Source organism: Saimiri boliviensis, chromosome 2 (assembly GCF_048565385.1).
Source record: "Saimiri boliviensis isolate mSaiBol1 chromosome 2, mSaiBol1.pri, whole genome shotgun sequence".
NCBI classification, from domain to species: Eukaryota; Metazoa; Chordata; class Mammalia; order Primates; family Cebidae; genus Saimiri; species Saimiri boliviensis.
Genome location: NC_133450.1, coordinates 240,878,630 through 240,898,810, shown reverse-complemented (window position 1 = coordinate 240,898,810; position 20,181 = coordinate 240,878,630). Strand labels below are relative to the sequence as shown.

The following is a 20,181-nucleotide window of genomic DNA, read 5'->3' as shown; positions in this document are numbered from 1 at the left end:
GAGTTCGAAATCAGCCTGACCAAAATGGTGAAACCCCGTCTCCACTAAAAATACAAAATTAGCCTGGTGTGGTGGGTCATGCCTGTAATCCCAGCGACTCGGAAGACTGAGGCAGGAGAATCACTTGAACCTGGGAGGCAGAGTTTGCAGTGAGCCAAGATCATGCCATTGCACTTCAGCCTGGGCCAACAAGAGCAAAATTCCACCTCAAAAAAGAAATTGTTCTTCATATTATTTATCTGACATTATAGTTTCATATAGAATGCTTTCAAACTATGTTCAGTTGAAACTGAGAGGATTGTAGTTTATACATTTGTTTCTTTGATATACCATAACTTATCTGTTTAAACAATTATTAAGTATTTACTCTTAAAAATACTTGATTTCCTAATTCTGTGAATTTCTGCAGATATAAGAAACTCCTAGAAATGACAATAAGTGTGTTAAATGTATTTGGAAATGAAGATTTCAGTTTCCATGGAGACTTAGAAACAGATCAGCTGAAAATGGATATTCTGATTAAGAAGATAAAACAGAAGGTAATGTTTAAACAAATTTTATTTTATCTTAAGGTCTGGATTACATGTGCGAGACGTGCAGGTTTGTTACACAGGTAAATGTCTACCATGATGGTTTGCTGCACCTATCAGTCCATCACCTAGGTATTAAGCCCCACATGCGTTAGCTATTGATCTTGATGCTCTCCCTCCTGACCCCAACAGGCACCAGTGTTTGTTGTTCCCCGAGTCCATGTGTTCTCATCGTTCAGCTCCCACTTATAAGTGAGAATATTCAGTGTTTAGTTTTTGGTTTTGGGTTAGTTTTCTGAGGATAACAGCTTCAAGTTCATCCATGTCTCTGCAAAGAGCATGATCTCATTCATTTTTATGGCTCCATAGTATTCTATGGTGTATATATACCACATTTTCTTTATCCCATCTTATCACTGACAGACATCTGGATTGATTCCATATCTTTACTATTATGAATAGTGCTGCAATGAACATACAAATGCATGTATCTTTATATAGAATGATTTATATTCCAACACAACATCATTTTAAATCAGTTTTAGCTTAAAAATCACATAATTTGGAGAAATATTAATGATGGAAAAACCCAAATTCTGCCCAAATATGTTTAAGGTTTGTTCTGAGCCAATGTGGTGACTGTGGCCCTGGGTTACACAATCTCAAGAGATCCTGAGAATGTTTTGTGAGACAGTCACATTACAGTTTGGTTTTATGAATTTCCAGTGGACAGAAATCATAGGGAAAATCATAAATCAATATGAGGAAAGGCATACGTTGGTTTAGCCTGAAAGTGGACCGTCAAAAAGGAGAGGTTAACAAGTCATAGGTGGGTTTTAGGGATTCTTTAGGTAACAATTGGTAAAGAAAGTTAAGCTGTTGTCTAAAACTTGAAACTAGTAGAAAGGAATGCCGTAAGACCAGGTGGTTATGGAGGGCCAAGGTTCTTCCTATGTAGATGAAGCCTCAGAGCTGGCAGGCCTCGGAGAAAATAGAGGGTAAAAATATCTTTTCAGATATTAAATACATCAGAACCTTAGTTAATCTTCCCTAGATCTGGAATGATCTAGAAGGGGAGAGCTCTAGCTATATTAATGAAGACTTCTTATAGATACAATTTCCCCCACAGAAGACAGCTTCATAAGGCCATTTTTATCTCTTGGCCCTGTGGCAGCCATTTGGGGGCAAAATATTTTGATTTCCTTCAGTTTCTGCTGTCTGTGATGCTGTACCAGAATCAGGTTAGAACGTAAGTCACATTGTAAGAGTTAATAATACCCATCTGATAAGATGTTATAGTTTGAAGGGTGTGATTCTCCAGACCCTTTAGATAGAAATTGGGGCAAAAGAAAACAAGGTCTTATTCCTCAACATAAATCTCTCAGTGCTTTAAGCAGTGAAAGAAAGATTTTTTTCCTTTAATTTTTCCAACTTGATTCTAATGAAAAAGATAGTTTTTAGAATGTATATCATATTTTTTCTAGAAAAAGGACATGCTATTGATTCTCATACATCTTGAACCCTGGCCAGTGATCTGAAACCAAGCAGTACATGTCTCCAGATCACTAGTACCAAATAAATTTGGGGAACTAACAGGTTTATTGAGAAATAATAAACACACCATGTAATTCACTCATTTAGCAAGTACGATTCATTGGCTTTTAGCATTTTCAGAGAGTTGTGCAATCATCATTACAGTCCATTTTGGGACATTTTTGTCACCCTAAAAAGAAACCCCACATCATTTAGCCATCTTCACTAGTTTCCCCTCCCTCCCCTAGCCCTAGGGAACCACCTGCCTTCTTTGTATAGATTTGCCTATAAGCCTCTGAAATAAAAAGCAAGTGGTCTAGTGTGACTGGCATATTTCACTTGGCATAATTTTTCATGCTGTATCTGTGTTGCAGCAAGTATTGATGCAGGGCTTTTGCTCCTTAGTTTGGCTAAATCTGGGTTCTTCTCTCATGATCAGGAAAAATTGGGCACACAGACACATTGAAGGGTGGGGAGGGCAGAATTTATTAAGTAAAAGGAAAGCTCGCAGCAAAGAGAGGGGTCCTGCAGACAGCTTTCACCTCACAGTTGAATACCGGGGTCCCCACGCATGAGCTGAAGAGGCCAGGCTCCTCCCCTGCATAAGGTGTTAGTTCCTGGTGGCTCCACCCCACTCCCCCAGTGCCTGTGGGCCTCCAGTCTGCTGTGGGCAGGTCCAGGCACGACGCCGTGCAGGTTCCCTTATCTGCACAAAACATCTGGTGTAAACACTTACAGGGCTGGTTGGAGAGTCTCTGGGGACCCTTCCATATCTGCCTAGGCATTTTGCTGTCTCCTGCTTCTATCAGTGTCAGTACTTAATTTCTTCTTATTGCTGAGTAATATTCCATTGTGTGAATACATCAGACATTTTATTTATCCATTCATCAGGCCGTGGACCTTTGGGTTCTTTCCACTTTTTCACTCTTATTAATGATGCTGCTGTAAATGTCTGTGTATGAGTTTTTGTGCTTGTGTATGTACTTAGTATTTTTCTTGAGTATATACTTAGGACTGGGATTTCTGAGTCATATGGTAACTTCATGCTTGACCTTTTGAGGAGCTGCCAGTTTGTTTTCTAAAGAGGCTGCACCACTTCACGTTGCCGCCAGCATTGTGTAAGGATTTTAATTTCTTTACATTTATGCTAACACTTATTTTCTCTTTATTGTTGAAGAATATTTCATTCTGTGGCATGAAGTGATACCACATGGTGAAACCACCATGATTCAAACTTTCCTAATGACTAATTACACTAAGCATCTATTAATGTGCTTATATCCATCTTTATATCTTCTGTGCAGAAATATCTATTCAAAATTTTTGCGCATTTTTAAAATTGGGTTATCTTGTTATTTATGAATTGCAAGGGTTCTTTATACATCAAAGCTGTAAGTCCTTTATCAGATAGATAGGCTTTTTGAATATTTTCTTCTACTCAGTGGCTTACCTTTTCACCTTCTTGATACTGACTTCTCAGGCATGGTAGTTTTCAATTTTGAAGTCCATTGAATCCATTTTTCCTTTGGAGTCATAGCTAAGAAATCACTGCCAAATGCAGAGACAAAGATTTATGCCAGCGTTTTCTTCTGAGGGTTTTGTAGTTTTAGCAGTTACGGTTAACTGTTTTATTTTGAGTTAATTTTTAAATATGGTTATTTAAAAAATAAAGTTAAATAAAATTGGTGAGAGTCCAACTTTATTTACTTATTTATTTATTTATTGCATATGGATGCCCAGTTGTCCTGGCACCATTTGTTGAAAAGACTATTCTTTTCCCATTTTGTTCTTTTGTTAACCTTGTATAAAATCAATTGACTGTAAACATGCAGGTTTGTTTTTAGATTATCAATTTTTAGTTTGTTGATGTCTATTGGCCACAAATAACAGATTTTATTTCTGTATATGCTGAATGTATGTATACCACAATTTTTGTCCATTAATTTGTTGATGGACATGTAAGTTGGTTCCATATATTAGCTGTTGTGACTATTGCTAAAATAAACATGCGAGTAGGGGTATCCTTTTGACTTCTTGTTTTCTATTGCCTGAATACCCAGTAGTGGGGTTGCTGGATCCCTCAGCAGTTCCAGTATTAGTTTTTTGAGAAAACCTCATGTTTTCTATGGCGGCTGCACTAATTTACCTTCCCACCAACAGCATTTGTTATTTTTTGTCTTTTCAATGATAGCCATTTATTTGACCTGGAGCAAGATTATTGCAGGTTTGATTTGTAGTTCCTGGATGATTAGTGATACTGAGCATCTTTAAATGGATTTATTGGCCGTTTGTATTTCTGCTTAAAAAAAAAAACAAAAAAAAACAAAAAAAAAAAAACCAGAAATGAAATGTCTAATCAGATCTTTTGCCCAATATTGAACTCCGATTATTTTTTTCCTGTCAGGGTGTTTGAGTTTCTTATATATTTTGATTATTAGTTTTTTTTTTTTTTTTTTTTTTTTTTTGAGACAGAGTTTCGCTCTTGTTACCCAGGCTGGAGTGCAATGGCGCGATATCGGCTCACCGCAACCTCCGCCTCCTGGGTTCAGGCAATTCTCCTGCCTCAGCCTCCTGAGTAGCTGGGATTACAGGCACACGCCACCATGCCCAGCTAATTTTTTGTATTTTTAGTAGAGACGGGGTTTCGCCAAGTTGACCAGGATGGTCTCGATCTCTTGACCTCATGATCCACCCGCCTTGGCCTCCCAAAGTGCTGGGATTACAGGCTTGAGCCACCGCGCCCTGCTGATTATTAGTTTTTTATTAGATGACTAGCTTGACAATATTTTCTCCCATTCTATAGGTTTTCTCTTCACTCAGTTGTTTTCTGGGCAGAAGCTCTTTGGCTCCATGTAGTACCATTTGCCTATCATTTGTTTTTTGCCTATGCTTCTGATGTCTTACTCATAAAAATCTTTGTTCAGACTAATGTCCCGAATCATTTTCCCTGTGTTTACTTGTAGTAGTTTGATGATTTGGGGCCTTCCATTTAAGTCTTTAATTGATTCTGAGTTTATTTTGTTACATGGTGTTCAATAGTGAAGTGGAAATTTTGCCCAGGATTTTGTCAGCACGTTGCCAGCAACCATCCCTATTTTTAAAATTGACCCTATTTTTGTTAGTAACTGCTTCTTTCTGCTTCTGTGCCTCAATTTATTGCTTACTAACTGAAAAGCCTTAAGAAAACTGCCGTGTTGTCTAAACCCTGCTGCACTGTCTAAAGTTCTGAGTTACTTCCCCTGCCCCTTCACCTATAAAAGCTGTGTACCTCTTCTTAGCTGGGGTCCAGACTTTTGGGTGTGAACCCTTCTGGGCCCACCGGCATAGTAAAGTGTGTTCCTCCAATCTCTGAGTGCCGCTTGGGTTTCTTGTCGGGTAAAATTTTCCAGAACAGGAAGTTATAATTTCGTTTTCCCAGTGCCATTCACTTGAAGAGTGTGTCCTTTCCCTAATGTATGTTTTTGCCACCTTAGTTCAAAATCAGTTGGCTGTAAATATATGGATTTATTTCTGGGTGTTTTATTCTATGGCCTTTACCTCAAGAATTATTACTTCTTAAAATGCAATTCAAATTGGCATGAAACATTTGCAGTTTAAGGAAAGGCTTATGGCATCAGAATCCTTATTTACAGGATTCATTATTTTGTGTGTGTGTGTGTGTGTGTGTGTGTGTGTGTGTGTGTGGTTTTTTGTTGTTGTTGTTTGTTTGTTTGTTTAAGATATGGTCTTCGTGTGTCTTCCAGGCAGAAGTGTGTTGATGTGGTCATAATTCCCTGAAGACCTAAACTTTGGGTACAAGTCATGCTTTTGCCTCAGTCTCTTAACAAGCTGGGTCTACAGGCACGAGCCACCATGCCTGGCTATTTTTTTAAAAATTTTTTGGAGAGATGGGGGTCTCACTATGTTGCTCTGGCTGATCTCAAATTTTTGATCTGAAGTGATCTGTCTGCCACAGCCTCCTAAAGTGCTGGGATTATAGGCGCGAGCCACCATGCCTAGTATAGAGTATTATATTACTTTCAAAGTTTTATTCTGAGAGCCATTTATTGACTTTGGCCTAAATAATTCAATATGATAGCTCTGAAACTTTTTTTTTGACAAATTATGAGGAATAATGATGAGGGAGAGGGGTTAAACACTTTTGTTTAGCAGAGACGAGGTTTCACCACATGGGTCAGGCTGGTCTGGAACTCGTGACCTCAGGTGATCCTCCCACCTTGGCCTTTCAAAGTGCAGTGATTACAGGTATGAGCCACCATGCCCAGCTTTTTTTTTAAATTTAATTTAATTTAATTTTTTGGAGACAGAATCTTGCTCTGTTGCCCAAGTAGAGTGCAGTGACGCAATCTCGGCTCACTTAACCTTCACCTCCTCTATTGAAGCAATTCTCCTGCCTCAGCCTCCTGAGGAGCTGGGACTACAGGCACACACGGGCATGCCTGGCTAATTTTTTGTATTTTTTAGTAGAAACAGGGTTTCACCATGTTGGCCAGGCTGGTCTCGAGTTCCAGAGCTCAGGCAGTCCACCCACCTCGGCCTCCCAAAATGCTGGAATTACAGGCTGAGCCACTGCGCCTGGGCGACACTCTTTTCTAAGAGATAACTTAGTGCCATTTAAGGAGGAACAAAAATAAATTGTCAGAAAAATAAAAGTAAGTTCAATTGCAAAAGTTCTGTCGTAAAGATGATGTTAGTAAAGAGTATATTTTTGTGACTCATAGTTGCTTTAACTTTGTTCTTGAAATTTGGAGAATTTAAGGGTTCCCATTTGAAGAATCTGCTACATTATAGATAACATTTTATTGCAAGTAAATGTGTTTTAAAATTTGCTGTTGGTTTTGTATCAGATTATTCTCAGCCTACTTCATTATTAAGCTATATTATTTTATTCATGCAGCTTGATGATCTTATAGCAGAAAAGGAAGCTGTATCTTCAAAATGTGTCAATTTGGATAAAGAAAATAAAGTTATTCAACAGGAGTTATTATCTATGAAGAAAGTACAAGAGAAACGTGAAAAACTTGAGGATAAAAAGATGTTGGAAGAAGAACTATTAAATCTTAAGACACATATGGATACAAATATGGTAGAAGTTGGTGAAGTACGAGAATATAAATTGGAGGTGGAAGAAAAGGCAATGCAGGCAATAAAAAACTTAGAAGAAACCCATTTACAGGTTAGTTTTTAAAATCAGGTAAGTTTATCTGTAATGTGCTTTCATTTATTTCACTGCAAATTATATTTTGGAAATGTATATGTTTCCTCTGCCTCTCTTATAGCAATTTGCTTTGTAAAGTTCTGAGAAAAAAAAATGGCATCTGTTTTTTCTTTTAAATATTTAAATTTCCATTATTATTATAACAAAATTAATCTTTCAGAATAATGATTCTCACTATAGAGTGATTTGATTATTAAGACCAGTTGGCATAAGTGAAAATTGTGATTTAGAAATTATATGGTACTTTTGAATTGTTCTTAAGCTACATTGTTCATTGTTCAATTTTTAAAATTATAAATGGATTCTATTACTTTCGATATGACCAGATTACATTAATACTAACCTAATAAGGATTTCAAACTTTTATAAATTGTACTTATCTGGATTCAGTTATTAATTTTGTTGATATTGCTGATAAATATTTTAAGCTTCAACCTCATTTTTAACATCTGCAAAATTGCTCTTTGAATCACTGACTCGAAAAGCAACAAATATATGGTCATTATGTTATAATTGTTTTAAAAGTGTATTCTTTTCATTTGTCTTAGAAACAAGCAGATTATGAAAAACAATTAGAGCAGCTAAACAAGGAGCATACAGCTTCACAAAATGAGATGGAACTCAAGGTTAAAGATGTGAAATGTAAACTCTCCGAAATGAAAACTGCTTATGAAGAGGTTACAAACGAATTAGAAGAATATAAGGAAGCCTTTGCAGTAACATTAAAAGCTAACAATTCCATGTCAAAAAAAATACATGAGGTAAGTCAAAACATACATTCATAGAAGATGAATTAAGCTCATTAATTTGTTTTGAAAGCATAATTTTTAGTGAGGTGGCTTCAGGAGATTAGTAGGAAATGAATGCTAATTGCATATTGTAATTTTGGAAAATAATGTTAGTAAATTAGTAAATAATCTTACCTTTAAAATGTTAGTCAAGGATAGTTTGTTTCTTTCCTTTCTTTTTTGGTTTTTGTATGTCTTTTTTCCCCTGAAACGTTTCATGTAGTTAACCTGATCCATTAGTTTTTTTTTACTAAGTATTTTTGAAGCTTGCAATTACTAAAGTGATCTTGTTATAAAATTACTTGTCAGAATTTCCCTAAATAGAAATATTAATGAGTTTAACTTATTTTCTGGTAGATGGCGACCTAAACCCAGAGCGGCGCTGAGGCCCTGGACGGTTTCTGATTGTGATCTCTAGTGTTATTACTAGAGGGCGCCAGACCGTTCAGGATGTTACAGAAAAGCATTCTTGTGAAACAGGGAATCATTATTACAGGAATAAAAAGAAGTGTAATTCACAAAGTGGTTGAAAAATAACACCTTGTCGAGCCTGAAGGGTGTGTGGAAGGCAGAAAGAACAAGCCCCCAGGTACGGGACCTTGGTCACAGTGTTAGGGGCCACTTGACTTCAGAAATGCTTTGGTTCTTTCTGATCGCGCATCCAGCCATCTTGTTCTCCTGTAGGAGTTGTGGCTCTGAATCATTCCTCAGTGCCAGATGCTTCATTGTTCCCAGGTAATGGGTGAAATGTACAAGAGTGAAACCTGAAACTGTTTTACTAAACACAAGTATTTCTAGCTTTTTTCGTTTTCTTAATCCACGTTATTTAAGGAGTAGAGCATGATGTTTTGATACAATTATTTATAGTGAAGTGGTTCTTATAGTTAAGCAAATTAACATATTCACTTTCCCAGATAGTTACCCCTTAAATACAAGTATTTCTAATGGAATCTTTAGCATCTTACAAGGAAAGCCATTTTAGAAGGCAGCAAACTGTTACCTATTGAGCCGAACATCACTGACAGCCATTTCTCTTCGCTGTCTACTTTGTTTGCACTGCTGGTTCAGCAGAAATCACCTTAGAAACACATGTATTTCTTTAGAACAATTATTAAATTATAATTGTTTACAACAGGTATGCTCTCACATCTTCGGTGTTAAAACGCTATTTAGTAGGTAATTTGGTTTACTCTCAGGGCAACTTTAAAAAGAAATGCAAGTCATTCCAAATTATTAAAGAAAAAAGGAAATACTAAGCATTTGTCTTTGTTTTCTTTCCAGATGGAAGAAGAAAATGGCAGCACCAAGCTCCTTATGGAGAAGGTGAGGATGAAATCTTGTCTCAGCATTCTTCCTATGAGGCCAGACCCAAAGTCACCTCATGTTAAAAATCTGAGTAGTATAGAATGCAACAGAAAATATATTCCTGAAACATCTGGAAAAATTCCTACTTCAGACCCCCAGACTTCAAATAACTGGAAGAACTACTTGACAGGTTAGTTACAGTACCTTTTCATTTTGGGTTTCGTTTCTCTAATATAATTCTTATTTTTAGTTTGGTGAAATATTGAGTTTTTCTGTTGACTTATACATGTGAATTAGCCATGTTAACACAGAAAGAAAATGGGAACTTTACATTTTTTAATTCCCTGGAGCTGTCATTCTAAAGAGATACCCATTTATTCAATAAATGTGACTGAACTGACACATTTAAAATTTCTTTAAAAGCTGCATTTAAGTTAGGTTTTAGAAATTGCATGTTATTGCCTAATAACTGAAGGTATACTTTGAGATGCTTTGGCTTACTCTCTAGTTGATTGCAGTTTGGCTGTGGTTCATACCGCTTTTTTTTTTTTTTTTTTCTTTTTTGAGACAGAGCCTTGCTCTGTCCCAGGCTGGAGTGCAATGGCACAATCTCAGCTCTCTGCAACCTCTGCATCCTGGGTTCAAGTGATTCTCCTGCCTCAGCCTCCTGAGTAGCTGAGACTACAGGTACCTGCCACCATGCCTGGCTAATTTTTGTATTTTTACTAGAGACAAAATTTTACCATATCAGCCAGGCTGGTTTCAAACTCCTGACCTTGGGATCTGCCAGCTTCGGCCTCCCAAAGTGCTGGGATTACAGGTGGGGGCCACTGCACCCCTGGCTCATACCACTTTTAAAGTTTCATTGCACAGTCTCAGCTCTTCCCACCCATACTCACACGTGAATGATTGGCATTGAAACACTTAACCACACATGGATGTTTATTATTTAATAGAATCTAAAATAAGTGCATTTTACAAATTAAATAAAACTCTAAAAGGTTCATTCCCATTTTTATGTTAAAAGCTTCGTGCTTGGCCAGGCGCAGCGGTTCATGTCTATAATCCCAGCATTTTGTGAGGCCGAGGTGGGCAGATCACCTAAGGTCAGGAGTTTGAGACCAGCCTGGCCAACATGATGAAACCTCATCTTACTGAAAATACAAAAATTAGCTGGGTATGATGGCAGGCATGTGTAATGCCAGCTACTTGGGAGACTGAGGCAGGAGAATCACTTGAACCCTAGGAGACGGAGGTTGCAGTGAGCCACCGAGATCACACCACTGCACTACAACCTGGGTGACAAAGGCAGACTCCATCTTAAAAAAAAAAAGAGCTTTGTGCTTTTCTTGCATAACAGTATATCCAGTGACTACAAAAATCCTAGAATAAAACCTAGGAAATGCTATTCTGGACATCACACTTGTGAATTAATTTATGGCTAAGTCCTCAAATGCAATTGCAAAGATAACAAAACTTAACAAGTGTGATCTAACTAAGCTGAAGAGCTTCTGCACAGCATGAGAAACTGTCAAGGGATTAAACAGACAGCCTAAGGAATGTAAAGAAATACTCACAAACTGCATACAGAAAAGGCCTATTATCCAGAATCCATAAGCAACCTAAACAAATCAACAAGCACAAAATAAATAACTTCATTAAAAATGGGCAAATGACATGAACAGACACTTCTCGAAAGAACACATATAAGTGGCCAACAACCAGATCAACAAATGCTTACCATTGCTAATCATCAGAGAAATGCCAAACAAAACATCAATGAGACACTATCTCACACCAGTCAGAATGATGACTTTTGTTAAAAAAATCAACAAAACAAAAAACACATGCTGGGGAGGCTATGGAGAAAAGGAAACACACACTATTGGTGGCAATGTAAATTAGTTCAGCTACTATGGAGAGCAGTTTGGAAATTAGGAACTAAGAATGACCATTGGATGCAGTAACCCCATTGCTAGACTAGGGGTATACCTAAAGGAAAATAAATTACTGTAACAAAGAGATGCATGCACATGTATGTTCACTGCAGCACTATTCACAATAGCAAAAGCATGGAGTCAACCCAGGTACGTCTAAGGTAGATTGAAAATTCAGGTAGATTAGAAAATTTCATATACCATGGAATACCATGGAGCCATACAAAGAACAAAATCATGTCCTTTGCAGAACATGGATATAGATGGAATCCACTATCCTAAGCAAACTAATGCAGAAACAGAAACCAAGTATCTGATGTTTCACTCATGTGGGAACTACACACTGGGTGCACATTGTCATAAACGTGGGAACAATAGATACTGGGAAATAAGAACGGGGAGGGACAGAGTGGGCCAGGGTTGAAAAACTACTTTTTGGATCTTACACTAGCTGCCTGTGTGATGGGTTCAATTGTACTCCAAACCTCAACGTCCCTCAGTATACCTTTGGAAGAAACCTACACAGGTAACACCTTAATTTAGAATACAAATGAGAAAAAGAAAAAAGTAACAAGAAACATTTACTGTAAGAAAGTTTACTATAAGTAGAAAACAGAAATATCTATGTAAGAAAAAATTTATTGAAGTAAAAAAATGTATTAAACTTTTATAAAGGGCAGCGTTTTACTAAGAATTTTAAAGCAATACATTCATTGCAAAATATAACTTTAATTGTTTAACCTTTGTGCTAACAAAACACCACATTTCTAAAATTACATATATGCAATAGACCAATATGAACTGTATTTTTCTCAGATAAATCTGAACAGCATTACACAGATACATTTTCTATTATCTAAACTGAAAATAAGTAGAAATTTTACTTTATTTGTATGAATATTTTTCTATTTTAGCAAACTTCAAGTTATGTCTAGCCATTATAAATACTAAAGGCCACATTTTGTAAGTGATATCTTATTCTGATAATAATGTCTCTTGTTTAACGTAAACATTATTTTTTTAACTTATTTTAGATGGAACTGGACTGCGTACAACAAACAGATAAAGAAAAAGAAGTATGCTGACAAAATTTATTAATCAAATGTAGGTTTACTTCAGACATAAAGCATAAATAGCAAATGGCATTTCTTTTCATTGTTGGGGTTGGTCAATACTACGTTAAGTATCTTTTTCTTACATTTTATGAAAGGTGTGAAAACAAAAACGTTTACCGTGAAGCAAATACTTATGCACCATTAATTCATTGTGTTTCACAGCTTTAAAAGTTCCCAAGAAGTCTATGCATTTCTTTTTTACTGACTGTATACTTTCTTCACTTTTGCCATACTTCTGGCACTGTCACCCAGCACACTGAAACGATTCACAGAAAACAGAGGCATCATCAGCTTCTCAGGGTTTGGTAGAGATTGAAGGCCAACAGAGACCTCAGACTCATCTAGAAATACTTAGCTAAGCAATAACCATTCACAAGCAGTCCCTTGACTGCTTATGGCAACATTTTAAAAGTCCTTGGCTTACTTTGGTCTCAGGAAAAGTTCGAAATTTTTCACAATAAAATAAACACACCCAGGTCAACAAGATCTTTGTGAAGTTATTCAGCCTTGTCTCTTGCCAGTTACTGCACTCTGGTTTTTGCTCTAGCACCAAATTCTATGGAGCAGAATTCTGCAGGGCTCTTCCCCACCACAAGCTCTTTGCCTTCACCTCTTCCCTCTATCCTTGTCCCTCAGGTATCAACCTATGTAACTCGTCCACCAGAAAGCCTATGATATTGACACAAAACTGACCTAGATATCCCTTCTGTGTGTTCCAGTAGTGCCCAGCTGTATACCTGTCATAGTGTCTGTGACTCTATATGGTCGTTGCCTGTCTGTCTGTTTTTTTTTTTTGTTGTTGTTTGTTTGTTTTGTTTTGTTTTTTAGGTTATAGCTTAGGTTTGTTGAGAGGTGGACCATACCATCTTCATCTTGTAATTTCAGTGCTCGTTTTAGTACCTTAGCAAGTGGCTGTTGAGTACATGAATGAAGAATGAAAAAGCTCTGATATTTAACCACAAACATAATTAATGCCATATTTAAATTATTTAATGGTAATTTTGTATTGTAATTATACATACATATTTCTCATTCTTATTAACTCTGACAAAATTCTCAACTCTTTTGTTTTTAAACTTACCTTTAGTTAACTGAAATGCTTTAGGTAAAGAACGGAATTCTTTATTTATCTTTCCAGCTGTTGCTGTGATGGACACTTGCTCCCATCTCCTTTCTTCTCTCTTACCCACTGGTAAACCACATCTAATGAAGACAAAATCTAAACCATAAAACCGTAAGGAAAAATTTTATGATTTAAAAGATCATAAAACTTTATTAAACTTTATTACTGGGCTGTTTATATGACATTTTAATTGTTTCTCATAAAATATATAACATCACAGTCTTTGCTAAAGTAGAATATTTTCATAACACATGTATGATGAAAATTTATATAGTATTTTAAATGATGTTTTTTAGCCTCCTTAAGTTTTAAGTGGACCCTGCAAACGAAAACCAGTATGACTGAGTTTGACATACTCAAATTACCCAAATGTCAACTGTTTAAACAGCCAAATGACCAAGTCATCCTTGATACTTATAGTAAATGTCATTGACGGCTTATTTGCATTTTACACTTTTTGTTACTCTGTATAGCAGGAGACTTAAGGAGTACCTGCCAGGTTTGTCCATGGGAATATTACGATTTCCTTTTTGTAGTTCAACAGTATTTTGTGTGGTGATACTTTGAGGCTCCCTAAATGTCTGGTTACTCCTCAAAACCCACTAGATTTAGCATTTCATGGATGACTTGTGTTTGAATAATTATTACTATGATGGTTGCCAGATGATCATTTTCTTATTATTTTCTTATTTCTCGTTTGTTCTACATGGAGAAATAAAACCAATAAATAAGGGAGAAGGGAAAGCTCATGATTCTGGTCCTCCAATTCCCCAAGATCAGGCCAGTGGTAGACATTTCAAGCTAACTTTGTGTCTTTTTGATCTGTCCCCATTATTCTGTCAGCACTTTTTAACTTTCTGGCACAAGGTGTTCTAAGCTAATCTTGTATTTTCTCTGCCCCAGCCCTGGAATGAGCGATTTTTCTTAGAAGCAGAGCTGGAGCCACCGAGGAAGCACAGGCGAGCCTTCCCCAGCACATGCTCACTGGTCCCAGCAGAAGAACCACTGCCGCATCCACTGAGGTACCAAGAAACTAGCAACAGGCCTTCTAGCTGTCTGGGGACAGTCCTCATGTGGTCCCTGGCTCAGCCTCGAAGGTTCTGGATTAGTCTCCCTGCAGCCTCTGTGCTGTGTCTCTAGATCGGGGCTCTCTGGGAAGGGCCCTGGGAGACCCAGCAGCACAGGGTGTCTCATCTACCAAATGCCCCTGCTTTCCTCTGACTCTGACATTCAGGAATAGCCTAGATAATGTGTCCAGGCAGTGCCCGGCCACCTCACTGTCTCCTTTGAGATGGGCCCAGAAGGTCTTGGGAGTGAGTGTGGAGCTGGGCACCTGGACCCTGAGGCTGACTGTCCCTCCCTGCCTCTTGGAAGAGAAGTCTTATCTCAAGAAAACCCCCAGGCCCTGACCTCTGGGCACACATTCAGGGAGGGAGGGTCTGTGGGCTGAGGGGGACATTGGAATGAGATTTTTGAGCCCCGCTGCTCAGGGGCCTGGTCAGTGGACCATGGTCAGAGACGACCTGGTCATCAGAGCCTAGTCAGCTGGGACCTGATCAGCAGGGACCTGGTTAGTGGTGGCCTTCTCAGTGAAGGCCTCATCAGTGGGGACCTGGCGACCTAGCCATTGGAAGCCGAGTCAGTGGGGACCTGGCCAGTTAGCCACTGTGTGTCCTCAGGCAGGGGGTTTGTCTGTGGAGCCTCCTTGTCTCCATCTGTAGGGAGGATGAGTCAGGGCACCCTGGAGGGTTGCTGGTAAGAGAGTGTGAGAAGATGTGTTGAATCCAGCCTGCTTGGCAGACCTAGAACGTTGTACACAACCAGGGTTCCACCTAGAGTGGGTGCCAGCCCTCTCTGCTCTGCCCGGTGCCTCTCCTCTGTCTGCATCCCCAGGACCACCCTGGGTGGGAAGGACAGAGATTTGGGAGCACCTGTGGAGGCTCTAATGCTGTCCCTGGGCCCAAGTGGTGACAGTGATCAGGACCTGGGTGCACCCATGAGTGGAGCAGCTAGGCTTGATCAGAGAAGCACCACAAACCCGCATAGGTGCATACACAGACACACACACATATGCACCACACACGTCAGTTTGCATGCACACACACGTCAGTTCAGGGGACAGAGGACACTGACTCTGGGCCCTATTGACCCAAGCAGGCTCCCATCGTGATGGGTTGTGTCACTTCATGATACCACTGTCGCTGAGTCCCCATCGCTTCTGTGTTGTGGAGCGTTTAGAGGAACACAGTCAGTGTCTACGCGCCGGGTCATTTTCTTGGTGAGAGGCACATCTCAGCACAGCTGACTGATCAGGCTGAGGTGAGTGGGATCTGCTCTCTTCCCTTCCTCCTAGCTTGGGGACAGTCACTACCAGGTGGGTGGTTTTGTCCTCTGGGCAACTACTGAGGCTAATCACTGAGCACTCACCGAGTGCCAGTTCTGTGCTGACAGTTACCTCATTCATCCTTGCAGCAATTCCATTCTGCATCTCCTTAGGAAACCCCTGGACCACCCAGGACAACCTCATCAGGGCCCTGACACCAGGCCAAGTCCAGCTCCTTGAAAACCAAGTCGCAGGTCCAGAGACAACTGCCCTGCATGGTGCCTACATCTCAGCCTCCTTGGCGGGTGGAGACCAGCACAACACGGAAGAAGCCAGGGCAGCATGCAGCCAGCTGCCCTGCAGCCCCAGGGACTCCTCGTCCTTGGGAAGTCATTATCAAAGGAGAAGCTGGTCACTTTGAGGTCCCTGGAGGAATGGGTGAATGTGGCATCCTGACAACCCTGGGAGCCAGCAGCAAGCATACATCTCAGCCAACCTGTGGGACAGAGGACCATTGCTGGGGCACAAGTGTTATGCCTAAAATGTCCTAACCCAGTCAGATCTTATTCTGAGCCCCAAAAGGGAAGGGGCATCATGGGCCCCCCAGCAGCATCCAGGATTGCCACCCAGGGGACTCAACCTTCTGTGACCCTGGCCAGACTTAGAATTTGGCCCAAGACAGGACAGTCTCACTCAGAGCACTGTGTCATTACCTAGGGCCTGTGCATGCCAGGCAAGGCCACGCTGGCTGAAAGAGCAACCAGCCACCTCTGTAAGGGTGTGCCTGGAGCAGGTGCACCAGCCACCAACCTCACCCACTCAAGGAAGCAGGGGTGGCTAGGTTCCCACAGCTTCAGTGGCCACCACCTGATGACTGATGGAGCAGAGGCCCGGGGAAAAGAAATGGCACTGGGGCCCTACCTCTAGGGCAGAATAACTGATTCAGCCTGACCGGCAGCAAGTGAGGTTGGTGGCTGGTCCACCTGCTCCTGGCACACCCTTGCAGAGGTGGTTGGTTGCTCTTTGAGCCAGCTTGGCCTTGCCTGGCATGCATGGCCCTCAGTGCAACAACTGTGCTATAAATGGAGCCACATAGAGGGCATGAGCAGCAGGCTCAGGAGCAGGGTATGCACTACCTTTGGGGCCCCAGTCCATGCATCAGGGCTCTTACAGCACTGTGGGCTTCTTGGGTGCCACAGGCCATCTTGAGGAGAACTTCATGTCGAAGTGCAGAAAGGGCCCAATCTGGTGGATGAACCACACGGCCAGCTTCTGGGTATGGGCACAGTGCCACATTATCCATCACTTCCTGCTGTGCCCCAGCAGCACTAAAGAGACAGCCTGGAAACAGGGTAAGAGGAAGGCTGAGAAGGATGAGATGGTGAGTGCCAACTTCTTCCTGATCCTGAGCCTACCCCCAGGGTGGCCCTCAACCTTTAGGAGGGGGAGAGCGAGACTGATGACTTTGAGTGCTTCACCAAGAAGATGGACAGCAGGCCACTCAGCTCAACTTCGCAGCCAATGAGTTGACATGCAAGCAGAGGACAGTGAAGGCTTTACAAAAGAGTATCAGAAGGTGGCCAGTTCTTCAGCCTCAGCCAGGCCCTGGAGCTGGACCAGCCCATCTACTTCACCAAAGATGCCTTCATCACCATCAGTGAGCTCTTTGCCAGTCAGCCCAGGCAGGACCTGGAACCAGTCATGGAACTGTTACTGCTGTCTTAGGGACATCAGGTCAACATCCTGGACATCATCCACATACACAAGAGCCTCTTAACAAAGTCACAGAGAGCAGGCAAAATGTGGCAGAAGGGAAGACGGAGGTGCAGATGCCAATGACGTCAGGATCACAGGAACAGGATTTCTTTGGCCATGTTGGCTGAAATTCACCCCTTCAATCCAATTCTATTGAGAGACTTGAAATCACAGATGTAGCATTTCTTGCAACAAAAGTACTATTTTTTTTCCAAAAAGTCACCCAGGAATTGATAGTGTTGAATGACTAGGTATTGGGTTGTGGACCTTTTCCAGTGCAAGGATGCTTTCTACAGCGGAATAAATAACACTATTAAAGAGCTAGTGCCAGCTGTCCATGGTACTACAAGGTGGTTTTGTGCTCAGAGGAAGCTCAGCTGAATACAGAATTGTGTAGAAAACAGCTACTACGGTGATAGAAGTAGCAAACAGTACCTAAGTCATACTATGAAAACCTATTTTACCATTGTAATTTTTGGAAGAATGATAATGCCACTTCATTACTTTTTGAAGTGTGAATATTTTAGTGTATATGCTGTAGACCTCAAACCCTGTGAAGAGTCTCAAAGAAGCTGGCTGGATAAAGCCTGCTGTGGATGTCTTTATACTCAAAGATTGATGCTGCAATTTGAATATGTGTCCCCACCAAATCTCATGTTGAATTATATTTCCTCATGTTGAAGGTGAAACCTGGTGTGATGTGATTGAATCATGAGGGCAAATTTCTCGTGAATGGTTTAGCACCATCCCCTTGCTACTGTCCCCATAATCAGGAGTGACTTCGCATGAGATCTTGTCATTGAAAACTCTGTGTCACCTCCCTACTCTCCATGTTTTTGTCTTACCGTGTGAGACAGTTCACTCTTTCTTTGCCTTCCAAGATGATTGAAAGATTTCTGAGGCCTCCCAGAAGCAGAAGCCACTGTGCTTCCTGTCCACCCTGTAGAACTAGGAGCCAGTTAAACCTCTTTTTCAAAATAAATCATACAGAATATGGCAAATGAGGATTGGAGCATTGCTATAAAGATAACCTGAACAATGTGGAAGCAGCTTTGGAACTAGGGAATGGGCAGAGGTTGGAAGAGTTTGGAGGGCTCAAAAGAAGACAGGTAGATGAAAACATTTTTAGACCGTCTTAGAGACTAGTTAAATGATTGTGGCAAAAAAAATGCTGACAGAAATATGAACAGTGAAGGCCAGGCTGAGGAGGTCTCAGATAAAAATAAGAAAGATTCTGAAAAGTGCCTTCCTTTTGGATATGCAAAGATTATACAATGCCTGTACCATCATTGTACATTGGAATCCATGAACTTGCTTTTTATTTCAGAGGCTCATAGGCAAAAGAAACTGTAGCCTTGACTCAGATGAGACTTCGGACTTTGTACCTTTGAGTTAATGCTGGACCGACCGAAGGAAGACTTTGGGAGGCGGCTGCTGGCAGGGCTTGGATGTATTGTGCAATGGGAGAAAGACATGAGATTCGTGGGATCAGAGACAAAAAATATAATTTGTCTCTATGTCCCTACCAAAACTCACGTGGAATTATACTCCCTAATGTTAGAAGTGGGGCCTGGGTGGAGAAAGATTTAGTCATGAAAGGGTGCGAGTAGATCCTTCACGAATGACAAAGCACCGTCCCCTTGATGCTGTCCTGATAGTGAGTTCTCATGACATCTGCTTATTTATAAGGCTGTGGAACCTCTTTCCCCACTCTGTCTTACTCCTACTCCTGCCATAGGAGATAATTCATTGTCCCTTGGCCCTCTGGTATAATGAGGAGGCTTCCTGACTCCTCCCCAAAACAGAAGACACTATGCTTCCTTCACAGCCTGCAGAATCCTGAGTCAATGAAACCTCTTTTATTTACAATAATACAGGAAATTAGAACTGCAAAGTGGAGCTGTGAAAAATATTCAAGGCCTTTTTTCCTTTGTCTTGGCTTTTAGCACAGGACTTCTTTATATGCTGGAGCTGGAGATGTGGGGATACAGGCAGCAGTGTCCTGAGGATGCATCCCCACAGCTCCAGCTCCAACTCCAGCATATAAAGAAGCTTCAGCATATAAATTTTTTGAAGTCTTCTTGAATTTTCTGCCTTAAATGGGGTTCTGTGTTATTGCTACATAGCCAACCTGCTATAAAGATAGATAGTTGAAAAGTAGAAGCAGGTTCAGAAGTGGGTAGCAAACAAATTGGGAGAGTTTGGAGGGATTAGAGAACAACTGAAAGATGAAGGCCTGGTGGGAGTGATTGAATCATGGACGGGAGGGGTGTGGGGTAGAAGGAAAACGGGGCGGGGGGTAGAGAGGAGAGGAGTAGGTTGGAAGTAGGGTGCTGGGAGGGTGGGGTGTAGCGGGAGTGGGGAGTAGCCTGCTGCAGAGGAACAGCATCATGGGAAACCTCTACTAGGACAGCACGCCTGTGGTTTTGCAGGTTGTAGCCCCCACAGCTGCTCTCATGGACTGGGCTAGTGCTGAGTACCTGGAGCTTTTTCACGCTGAGGTGCAAGCTGTTGGTGGGTCTGTGAATCAGGGGTCTGGAGGGTCGTGGCTTCC

General features: G+C 40.7%; 1 protein-coding gene across 4 annotated transcripts in view; it reads left to right on the top strand.

Moving 5' to 3' along the window:
* The window catches only part of ANKRD18A (ankyrin repeat domain 18A), a 44,824-nt gene extending 24,943 nt beyond the window's left edge, over positions 1–19,881 (top strand). For 2 of the 4 annotated variants that reach the window (XM_074395633.1, XM_074395631.1), the window contains exons 11-19: positions 410–539; positions 6,961–7,239; positions 7,830–8,042; positions 9,351–9,564; positions 12,346–12,415; positions 13,565–13,660; positions 14,453–14,571; positions 15,707–15,868; positions 16,046–19,881. In XM_074395633.1, coding sequence (XP_074251734.1) covers positions 410–539; positions 6,961–7,239; positions 7,830–8,042; positions 9,351–9,564; positions 12,346–12,377 — 868 coding nt within the window. In that variant the 3' untranslated portion in view covers positions 12,378–12,415; positions 13,565–13,660; positions 14,453–14,571; positions 15,707–15,868; positions 16,046–19,881. Of the gene's footprint in view, positions 1–409; positions 540–6,960; positions 7,240–7,829; positions 8,043–8,426; positions 8,659–9,350; positions 9,565–12,345; positions 12,416–13,564; positions 13,661–14,452; positions 14,572–15,706; positions 15,869–16,021 lie in introns of those variants that run through there. The other 2 variants (XM_074395632.1, XM_074395634.1) reach the window with 2 other exon arrangements.
* The last annotated feature ends 300 nt before the right edge of the window (positions 19,882–20,181 follow it).